Source organism: Saccostrea echinata, unplaced genomic scaffold (assembly GCF_033153115.1).
Source record: "Saccostrea echinata isolate AGI-Se365-2 ecotype Australia unplaced genomic scaffold, CSIRO_AGI_Sech_v1 ptg000038l, whole genome shotgun sequence".
Taxonomy (NCBI): domain Eukaryota; kingdom Metazoa; phylum Mollusca; class Bivalvia; order Ostreida; family Ostreidae; genus Saccostrea; species Saccostrea echinata.
Window position 1 is genome coordinate 1,005,667 of NW_026889787.1, and position 11,976 is coordinate 1,017,642.

Consider the following 11,976-nt stretch of genomic DNA (forward strand, 5'->3'; position numbering starts at 1 on the left):
CGCATCATTTGGAATTATTAAAAGATTCAATATTATTTTAGTATCAAAGAAATTACACAGAATTAGAGCAAGCAACATCCATGGTTTCAATAAAGACACAACAGATTAAACATCTTTAAATTTCATGAAAGTGAAAAAGTTTATGAAAATCCTGAACATTTTGCACTGTAACTTACAGCTCTTCTATAATTGTGATTGTCTAAAGTGCATTATTTTCAATGATTCAGTTCGAGATTTTAAGCTCATTATATAGAAGTTTCTGCTTGGTAGAGGGCTATTATTTTGCATTTTAAAATTATCGCCAATATACTACAAGTGATGATACAGGACATACATTACAATTTATAATCAACAGATTTGATATTATTTTTATAACAATAATATTATAATTATATACCATATTCTAGACAGAAATTATAACATTCCCATAGCTATTTGTTGCATAAAAACAATGATTCTGTGTTTTCTTTTCTTTATTTAATAAAGCATTCAATTTTCATATCAATTTTATATGACTGTGTAGAATTGAAATGTACATAAATTTTACTACATATATATAAATGTAGTTAGTTTAATGCTTGTGTAGACATTTATTACGATGGGTTTTTTTTTCTTCATGTACTTCATCTCATACCTAATGTTTCTACTCGATTGGTAAAATTCATTCATTTAGATTAAAAAATATTTCTGACATTTATTGCCTTCATTTTGATAAAAGAAATACATGTACACAGGCAGTCTGAGATTCAATATAAATTGATAGAGAATAAAGTTCATTTAACATCCTTTCAAATAACAACTGAGACAACAGGAATACAAAGAGTTGTTGCTGAACACACGCACATTTAGATACAATACACGATAAGCATCAGCTTATACCAAGTTCTTAATTTACTTAATTAAAAGTTTCCATGTTTTAATCCAAGCATAGCTATCAAAACATTTTCCACATATGTTGTACAAAAAATAAAATTATATTTTTGAAAATTTCATTTGACTAGATAACATGTACATGTAGATACAACATAGACAGTGTGTCACATTATGAAGTAATATATCACAAACCTAGCACTCCATTCCACAATCTAGATTAGAAAATTAATGACAAAACAAACAAATCCTAGCTGATTACACCATTCTTGATCATCTATTTTTCAAATGGTCAAAATAAAAGCTTGAAAATTATTTTCACTTTAGATGAATTGATTTCTTTGAATTAAGTACTGTCTAAACAAAAAGCCCATGTGCCACAACACTCACCTGAACTTGTGTTCTATTTTATTCCTATTTATTCCCATATAAAATGTCTATTTCCCATTGCCTCAAGGACAACAACTTGAATAATCTAAGCTTGCATAACAATATGAGAAAATGTAGCCAAGTTGTGCTTGATAAAAGATTCTGTCCTCTGTTTTCTTATAAAGTTTTGTAAATCCCAATTGTCATCTTAGCTTAGCCAACACCTCAAGGTCTATAATTTCTTCATTATATGAGGAAGCTTTCACATGTTATTTTTCACTTCTGGCTCAGTGGTTCTTGAGAATTTTAAATGACGCCATCATAATTTCACTATTCGTTGAGCATTTAAACTTGGAAGATGAATTTCTCTCCACTTGTAGAAACTTGAATCCACTTCCCCTAGGATCTTTATGCTATTTTGCTTGAAATTGGCAAAGTGGTTTCTGTACAACAGGTCAAGATGTGAAAAGCAGAGAGATGACAGCTTCAAATTTTGATCAAATAACCTCACTTAAGCCCTTGGCTAAGGTGAACTTATATATTTCTTGCTCAAAAAAGATCATCAAGGATGTTTTTATGGATTAATGTTCCATGTATGTTGTAGCAACCTTTGATTTTTCTGTAACTCATAATTCATCAATCTTCAGATTCTAAATTTATGAAAAGATTTCTTGAACTTAAACAAAACAAAACCACCTAATGCCCTGCTTCAAGGTGGCTGCATATGTCCCATTCTGGTGATAAACTCCAGTAGATACATCTGTAATCTTACATCAATGCTCTTGTTGGTGACATAGAACCCTGGCACTCCCGCCTTCTCTAACATGACCTGCTGATCCATAACCTTCTGATCCAGCTCCATGATTATCTTCATGTCCTTCTTTTTAACCTCTTCTTCACATCTCTTCTCCATTGTCTGAAAAAAAGCATCCATGGATGCTTATAAGCTATATTAATGAATAAAGACCTAAAATAAACATCAGATATCTATTAAGCATTTGCAGAAAATTGCTATATCAATCAATGTAAATGTCTATATCCACAGAAAATCCCTACAAATATGATTAATTCATATGATTAATTATGGAGCTCTGCAACATGAATTAACAATGTATTGAGGACTTTTTATTCACTTATCTATCAACTATTTACAAGTAGGAAAATGTTCCTTATTTCTTAGGGGAAGAATTTCAAAGATAAACTGCATTTTAAAATAATTTTACAATGACCAAAGTCCCAATCTTCAGCTCAGCTCTAGCAAAACATGTTTCAAATACATGTGAAAAGGACAAATGATTTCTGTATCTAGGTTACAAGATTTTCAAAAATATTTTTTAAAAATAAATTTGCTCATTTATTTGTCTGCTAGATATTCATTAGGTAAAACAAACAAAAGAACTCCATTGGTCTAATATATTCAATATATGGCCCCCTTAATCCCCACCTAGCACAGAACCATAGGCCACGATATTGAAATTCAGGTTAAGGGCTTAGATGAACAGTTTTCCTGCAAGATGCTCTTGAGACAAGAGACAAAAAGAGAAAAACTCCAAAAACATAACACCTTTTTGGAATATAAACCTGGGATAATTAATTTAAAATTTTAGTAAAAGTACAGGGTGTTTCAACAAATATGTCCCAACTTTTGATGTCTATATTTTCGCACACTAAGAAAATATTTACAAAACTATAACTGTATTTTATAGCGCATTTTCTGGCAATATAATTGTGATATAAGCAATATAAAATAACTTCATTATTTTTTTCCTATTGAAGTTTTGATTACATCAGGTTGTCGGTTTTTTTCCTCCAAAAATGGTTCCATGGGATGTTTTGAACTAATCAACACAAATAGAAAATCTCCAAAAATTACCAATACTAGGGCATAAGATTTTGAAAAGAGAAGAGCTCATACGAAAACCATCTTTCTAGGAAACAGACTTTTCAAATGATGTCAAAATATATACCATACAGGACTTCAGAGACAAAATTAGGATGCTGACTTAAAAACATTGAAGCTTTTTCGAACACATAAAAAATGACGTTAAATTGAAAACTGATGCTGAAGTTCAAACTTTAAAAATGACTGTCTTAAAAAGTAATTGATTCGGCATCCCTTCAACTTTCATATTGATAGAATTGTTTTATTATGTGGTTTTCATTTTTGCAAAAATTTTCTTACATTAATACTGTCTAACTTTATATTGAAACCGCAAAGTCAGGACATGTTTGCTGAAACACCCTGTATTACTGATTTTGTTCAAGCAACACAGTTTTTGTAGAGAACAAAGTGTTAATTACAATCAAAAAAATTGATTTTGAATTGTCCAAACAAATAGTTTTCAGATGTGTGCTTTGACTGATTGACCCTCTCTGGGGCATGAACCATGTACTTCAGGGTGTAAGGTCATAAATTTTATCATGTTGATACAGGAAAAAATCTTTATTATAAACATTATAAACATTTAACACTTCATTTGCTAGATGTTAGACTGATTGATTGATTGATTGTATATTGTTTTACATTCCTTTCAAGAATTTTTCACTCATAGTTGTCACCAAATACTGGTGAAGGGCTTCAAATTTAGACCTTCACTCAGCACTCTGGGCCATTGAATAGTGAGGAATCTTTATCATATCATGCCAAAGCTTGCCATGACAAGATGTCTCTGTTTTTAAGGTCCCATATGAAAGGCCTACAACTTTTACTTCAACTTTAGATAACTTTGAGTCTCTACTGCAACCGAATCCAAGCCTTGGAGACATAACTTGTACAGACTTGAATCTACCTATATAACATTTTTTTGCATGTGAATATGACTATGTTTAACACTGTAATTCTTAAGATTTTATATATGCATTCACAGGTAAATTTTTACCCCCATATTGTGGCTCCACCCTAAACAGGAGGGAAAGATTTGAACAAAGCCAATTTTACACTGTATGCAAATGCTTTTATTATATCATTAGATGCTTTTATTATATCATTTAGTTAATTATTATAGATAATTGTGGCTCTGCTATTTTCGCACATTACACAACTTTTACAAGTAACAAATTAGAGATGTAATATTGTTAACGTATTCAGTTACTACATGTAATATTATCTAAACTATCTTAACATTAGCAAAATGGCTGAAATGATCATTTAATACAATTTAATACATGTACATGTATAAGGTGAAATATCCCTCTGCTCTAAATTTCATCATTTTTTTTAAAGAACAAGGTACGGTTTCAATACAAATTGTGCCCTATTTTTTTCTTAAATATGAAAGATATGTAAGAAAATAAAACTCATGCTTTCTGGATTATTGAAATTCCATGCAGTAAGAAGATGCATATCGTTTTTCTCATATGGCCTCCTAAATGCTAATTGTGATGTCATGAACTTGTGCATTTTCCTGTATTTTCTTAAAAAGTAGCAGAAGACATCAATTTTCAGTAGAATTTTCTACAAAATAATATAGAGCACATGCACTGCCCACAAAGAAATAAATATATCTGATTTTTAAAACGATTTTACACAACATATCTAAAAATGGCAGTGGGCGACAGCTGTGGACACTATTTTCTTAAGGAAAATAATCCCAGAAATGAGTCATTTTGAGGCTTTTTCTGTTTAAAATGTAGAAATGTAACACATTTATGACGTCATATTTCCACAATGGTCCTCCTTTATACCATATTCTTTCAAGATTTATCACATTCCTCTACTCATCTTATATTTTATCCAATTCCATAACATTTTAAGAACATTAAATTTTTTTAGGGCACAATAAAGCCCAAACCGTACCTTCTTCTTTCCTACATTGATTTTCACCAAAAATAATATTGTTAGATTCATATGGAAAATAGTTTAAATTTGAGGTATATATAAATAATATTTACTGTCATTACTATTTAATTCATTTTAGAAAACATAAGGAAGTGTTGCTTTTTAAGTCAGAATATCACATTGTTTTCTGTGCTTGTAAAATAAAAATGTATCCATCTACAAGAGTTATCTTTCCATCTTCAGGAGTTATCTTTCTTTAAATTATTTTTTAAGAGAAAAAAAAAAGATTATGAAAATTCTGCATCTGATACATGTTAAATTCCTCTAACAATTAAAAGAATTATATGTTAAGAGATAGAAATATTTCAATTTTAACAGTCTAAAGGAACTTAGTGCACATGTTTTAGGTAAACTATTATAAGGAATTATTAAAAACTGGCAACAGAAAATAAAAAGCAATATTTGTAACATACTTCGGATTCACTTGATTTGATTAGTAGGACAATTCATTGGATTTCATTGGAAAGTTGTCTCTCTTATCAGAGGGACAACACACCTAAAGGGTTCAATAAACTAAAGTAAGTCAACAAATTGAATTCATTTCTATGACTGGGACATATCAATCAATGAGTGAGCACCTGGATTATTTCAAGTACAGTGTATTATTATTTTATTGAATAAAGCCATAAAAAAGTTCTGAATCAATCTTTAGTATTCAGTTACAAACATTCTCTAAACTGTCTTAACATTTGTTTTAGCTCAAAATGGCTCAAATAATAAATACAAATAAATTAAGGGCTCAATAAACTTAAGCAAGCTAGACAAAATTGAATACACTTTCTAAGACTTGGATATACCAATCAATAAGTGAATACCTGGATTATTTCAAGCAGAGTATTATTATTTTTTTTTTTTTTCGGAATAAAGTCATTAAAAATTTTTAATCAATTTGCAGTTAACATACCTCCTTTTCTCTCTCAATTTGAGCCTCCACGATGGGTAAATTGTGGGGCTTCATCTGACAACTCTGTAGTAATTCTTTGTGTCTCTTTTGCAGTTCATGTCTCTGTGCTGTAAGTGAAACAAGAAATGTTTTAGAAATATACATGGCCTCAGTATGTCAATATTGAACATGAGATCCACTTTTAAATTCATTTGAGTATCAATCATGACTAACACCAATTGTACTCCTTAGGGGGTGCCAGTGTACCAAGATGATGTCTGTTACGCAAAGGAATTCACAAGATATTGGCAGACAAAAGTTGTTTGACTTTTGACCTTAAACTCTGAGACTCCAATATCAATAGGGATTGCCTTCTTACAAGGTACATGGTATCAGCACACCAAGCTTGGTGTCTGTCAACAAAAGGATATTCAGGATATTAAGTGAACAGATCTAGCATCTTCCTTGATTAAGTAATCAGGAATTTTAATGCTCTCTGATTAGTCCAGACTTTCTTTCCCTTGGTAATTAGGTGTACCTCAGAGTGAGTTCACCTTGAGCAAAACGTAGTTCTGAGCGGTTTATTCAGATTTCCCTCTTAACAAACCATATTTTTGCTTACAATGTCATAGTCCAATTAAATTGTGCATTTTAAAGAGTGCCATTGTGAATGTAAAAATGACAGATGCCAGTATCAAAGAGTCTAAATTCTTATATATCATAAATTATAGAGTATTTATTGATTTTAATATAATTTTCCACTTTGTTTTACATTTGTTAACCTTTTGAAATATACATGTAATTGATGTGCTGTTGCACAACACTATATAAATACTGCATGTAGTTGAGTGTAACATTGAAAATTTTTACCCCAAGAAAACCATTGTCAACCGAGGCGCAGCCTCGGTTGACAATGGTTTTCAAGGGGTGAAAATTTTCAATGTTACACTCAACTACATGCAGTATTTATTATATTATACTGAATGTTTTATACAATACATATTTCAGTGAACCTTGCGCGCATAAATTCTGCGCAGTCAATATTTTTTGGAATATCACCCATCGTCAAGCAATGTTGACCGTTGCTACGCTGGAGGGCGTGGCTTCATTATTCAGCGGGTGATAGTGTTTTTTAACAAATGTTTCTCGGCGAATCAGATTCAACTAATTTACATGAAAGTATAATATATTATATTTTGATTATTTTTTTTTTATTTGATTGAAACAAGAACTATAGTGTGTAAAATTCCTGATCATTTAATGAAACATTTATTGACTTTTGAATTTGGTCTCCTCTTGATTATACATACCCGGGGAGATATTGCTTAACCTTTGCCTTGGTCAAGCAATACATACAGGTCTGTTTTCATGAGTAGACCTCATCAAAAATCAGTAATTCTATAATTCCTAGATAGTTTGACTTAGACCTTCTATCCTGCAACCTCAAAAGTCTGTGAGCCAATGCTCACTAGTGATACCCCCGCTCTGATGTGAATATATTAGGCTATCATGAATTCCACCACATGGCATGCCTAAACAAAGAGAGTGCTAAAACTTCAAGCATCAATGATGAATAGTTGCTGAGAAAACTGTGACAGAAATTTGGTACAAACAGTCTTACAGATAAACATGAAGTTGACATTTGATTGCAGTTGCTGAGAAAACTGCGAAAAAAGTGTGGTACTGACAGACACATGGATAAACAGGAAGTTAACATCAGATTCGTACAAAAATGAATCTCACCACATGGGATGCCTAAACAAAGACTGCTAAAATTTCAAGCATCTACGATGAGTAGTTGCTGAGAAAACTGCAACAAAAATCTGTTACGGACAGACACACAGACAGCCAGACAGACACACAAGGGTAAAACGGTATACCCCCCTCTCCTTTGGAGCGGGGGTATAGTTATTAATTAAAAGATTAACTCTTACATTTAGCTACAAATGGGTATCCAGTTTTGTGATCACTGATGAGTTTAACTCGCTGTGTGTATGTATCTAACCTTTGTGATTACTGATGAGTTTGACACACTGTGTGGATATCTAACCTTTGTGAACATTGATGAGTTTGACTTGCTGTGTGTATGTGTCTAACCTTTGTGATTACTGATGAGATTGACTCCCTGTGTGTATGTTTCTAACCTTTGTGATCATTGATGAGTTTGACTCGCTGTGTGAGTAACTAACCTTTGTGATCATTGATGAGTTTGAATCGCTGTGTGTATGTTTCTAACCTTTGTGATCATTGATGAGTTTGACTCGCTGTGTGTCTGTAACTATCCTTTGTGATCGTTGATGAGTTTGACTCGCTGTGTGTATGTTTCTAACCTTTGTGATCATTGATGAGTTTGACTCGCTGTGTGTCTGTAACTAATCTTTGTGATCATTGATGAGTTTGACTCGCTGTGTGTATGTCTCTAACCTTTGTGATCATTGATGAGTTTGACTCGCTGTGGGAGTATCTAACCTTTGTGATCATTGAAGAGTTTGACTTGCTGTGGGAGTATCTAACCTTTGTGATCATTGATGAGTTTGACTCGCTGTGTGTGAAGATGTCTCTCCTCTAACTGCTGAACTTCCTGTAGACTGCGGACGATTTCAAATACGGTACCATCCAGCAGGGAACTGGCCAGACCAGATAGCAGATCATATGGGAGTCGTTGTTGATATTTACTGAAGGATAATTTATTTACATAGCATAATAGAAACACTACTACTTTGTTTTTTCACTGGATTTTCATTAGAATTAAGAAAGACCAATATAAAATATGGTTGCCATAATTGCAGATCAAGATTAACATGATTAAATGCATTCGGTAATTGAGTTGTAAGACCTAAGGGTTTTAAATTAGTCAAAATAGTTATTTATTAAATCATATATCCATGGTACAAATACTACACTTGCAACTTTTTGTGTATTTCACATCACAAGTGCTTGAAGAGGGACACCCTTGGACCCTCCCCCTGTTCTGTGCCCAAAATTTTGTTTCTCAAAAAAAAAAAAAAAAACAAAAAAACAAAAAAAAAAAACATAGGGTTTTCCCCTTCTAGAAATAGTAACTTCTGATCAATTTATTGACAAATGAAATGATGAGTTGCAGGTGTAAAACATGAAAATGCCCAGGACTGAAATTACAATGGGACACAAATTAGCGATGTATCAATATATTAATAAATTCTGAAGACTTCCAGTCAGTAAGTAGCTTCCATTCTTATCTTTTTTTTTTTTTAGGTCGTCTGTCAAAGTTTCCAACTTTGTTCTCTTTTAGTATCATAAAGTACTCAGTGTGAATTGTTTAAGGTTATATTTTGGATTTCTCAATTTTAATACTTTGTGAGTGTGTCATAGAAGAAATATTTTATATAAAAAATGTCAAATTACCCTGGAGTAGGGAACACTTGAGGGGGGAGGGGGTCCCTTCCCAAGCACCCGTGTGTTCACGTTTCAAAAAAAAAAAGCAATGCAGAGCATATAAAACTGGCCTTGTAAATCCCTTAATTACAAACTATTGCTCTAGTTTATCACAGATCTATATATACCCCGGTAATTCTCGGGCCATGTTTTGAAGCTCGCTCTGGTAAAAGTAGAGACGTTTTTGCTGACTTTCCTTCTTTGCTATTTCCTCTTTCCTTTCGGATATTTCCTCCCCGGTCTGAGAGGGCTTCTGTGTGGAATCAGCTCGTCCTGTAGTGGTACTCTTAAACCGAGCACTTCCCGGTAAACTGTGCATTTCATATATGTATCTATCATGGATCACGATTTTTTTCGGAACGAATACATCACCGGAAATCTTATTGACACGATAAATTTAGAAGAAATCAAGCCGGTTAAAAAATTTCCGGATACCTTCTCGGAAGCGAAAATCTACGTTTTCTGTGGTATTTAAAAAAAAAAAAAAAAAAAAAAAAAAAAAAAAAAAACTTTTTGCTCTCTAGAGCACTCCAAATTAATGCAGACCAGATCGAGTAGTCTCAGAGGAGTAGATTAAAGATGAAATTCAAAGAGTATGACAACTTGTATTTTTTTGTTAAAACATCCTGAGCTGAAGGTGGATCAACTCAAGTTATATAAGATCATTTCAATTTCTTTATAAAATCCTGATATTTCTTTTCTATAGGCGACTTGTTTCTTGGAGATTTCAACCTTAAGTTTATAAAATATTAACAAATTACATTTTTTATATATAAAGTATATTAATTTTTATTTAAAATTTCAAATATCGCCATTACTTGACACATTTACATGTACATGTAATAGAGAAATGCATTTATCAACAGTAAATATTACACCCTAACAATATCCAAAGCATGTTAATTGCAAATGATTTTTTTTTTTTTTTTTTTTACATTTTCTTTGGAAAAATAGATAAAAAAAATCATATCAAATGATTAAGAGCTAATATCAATCTTTCCATGCTGACATCATACTTCTAAAGAGATGGCTTAAAGAACCATTAAATAAAATGTTGGTGTAGGATTCATCTTTACGGTATATTTAAATATGACCTTGAGACCATACCCTTTGCCCTTGTGTGACCTTGAACAAATTTAATAATATACTATTACAATATATACTAATTCTTATGTATCATACTATAGTGAAAGTATGGCCAGCAGATACAGTCAAACCTGGTTATTTCGAACTCGAGGGGGCCGAGAAGAAAATACTTTGAGACATCTGAGGGTTCGAAATATCCAGCTATAATAATAATATTATAATAACAGGAATAAGCTATTGAGACCTCCAATCACTTCGACATATCCATAGTGCTCGAGATATCAGTGTTCGAGATACCGAAGTCTGACTGTATATTTTTATACAGTGAAGCTTGCCTAATCTGCATGCATGATGTATATTCTGAATCAAATACCAGTGTCGTGTCGCCCTATTGGGTGACCGCACTTATCTTGGGAATTTGTCTAGCTCGCTCGCTTGTGAGAGACCCTTATTTATAATGATTCTGCTTTTCAGCCACCAGGTCCAGATTAGGTTTGGGTGCACTGTAATAAGGAAAAGCAAAGCGTGGATCAAATTAAAAACGATGTTACTTTATTCACGTCTCCGAATAGAATGCACAACAAAAAGTCACCAGGCACAATAAAATAAATCATTATGAGTTGCTCGTAGCATTACAAACAAGTGTGCCTTAACCTACCTAACATCTGGTGACTCATAGAGTGATTAAACAATATTAAAAGACTCACTCTATATAATAAAAAATCTAGACAATGTAATTTCCAACTGAAATACTAAAGCTCGTACTTTTGTTTACACTGGATACATTTAAATTTACCTCCCTCGACTGGAGAGTTTGATAATAATAATAGAGCCAAACAAAGAAAGGCATTATATTTCCGGTATAAAACCGATAAAAAGTAAAACGTGTCTAACTATAAAACTACACTCTACATAGGACTACAGCTACCAAAATACAAGAAAAATCATAAGAACACACATCAAATATAAATGCCCTGATCTCAATATAATACTTTTATAATAGATTTCTATTTTAATGAAAGCTCAAATTTTGTAAACTAAAGCTCAAATTTTTGTAAACTCCAGAAATTAATTGCAAATGTTAATAAATAATTAATTAATCTTTTCTTTATAAGTTCTAGAAAAATAACTTAACCAAATAAAACATTTTTACCATACCTGTAATAAGGAAAAGCAAAGCGTGGATCAAATTAAAAACGATGTTACTTTATTCACGTCTCCGAATAGAATGGCCGAGTTGCGGGCACAATTCCATTCGGAGACCCACGCTTGCCGTGAATTATTTTGTCCAATCAAATTAGTTTTTCTTTGTTAATTTGTATCAATAATAGCCAAAATATCGTATTTTGAAAAATCACATGACATGAACTGACCATTACCTGAGTATTTGACCTGCCACTTAACAAGTTAATCCCCTAACAATAGGTTAATGGATTCTACTTCGTTTGATAGTGTTTTTGACACTAGATAAAAAAGATAAAAGAACCCATAAATAAATATACAAAAAAAACACATC

General features: G+C 32.1%; 1 protein-coding gene across 1 annotated transcript; it reads right to left on the bottom strand.

Moving 5' to 3' along the window:
- Nucleotides 1-455: 455 nt before the first annotated feature.
- Nucleotides 456-9,723, bottom strand: LOC133200345 (protein DGCR6-like). Its single transcript, XM_061336160.1, has 4 exons — nt 9,503-9,723; nt 8,475-8,635; nt 5,982-6,088; nt 456-2,155 (listed from the first exon to the last, which is right to left on the bottom strand). The coding sequence occupies exons 1-4, from the start codon at nt 9,691-9,693 to the stop codon at nt 1,949-1,951; spliced, it is 666 nt and encodes a 221-aa protein (XP_061192144.1). The 5' UTR covers nt 9,694-9,723; the 3' UTR covers nt 456-1,948.
- Nucleotides 9,724-11,976: the final 2,253 nt, after the last annotated feature.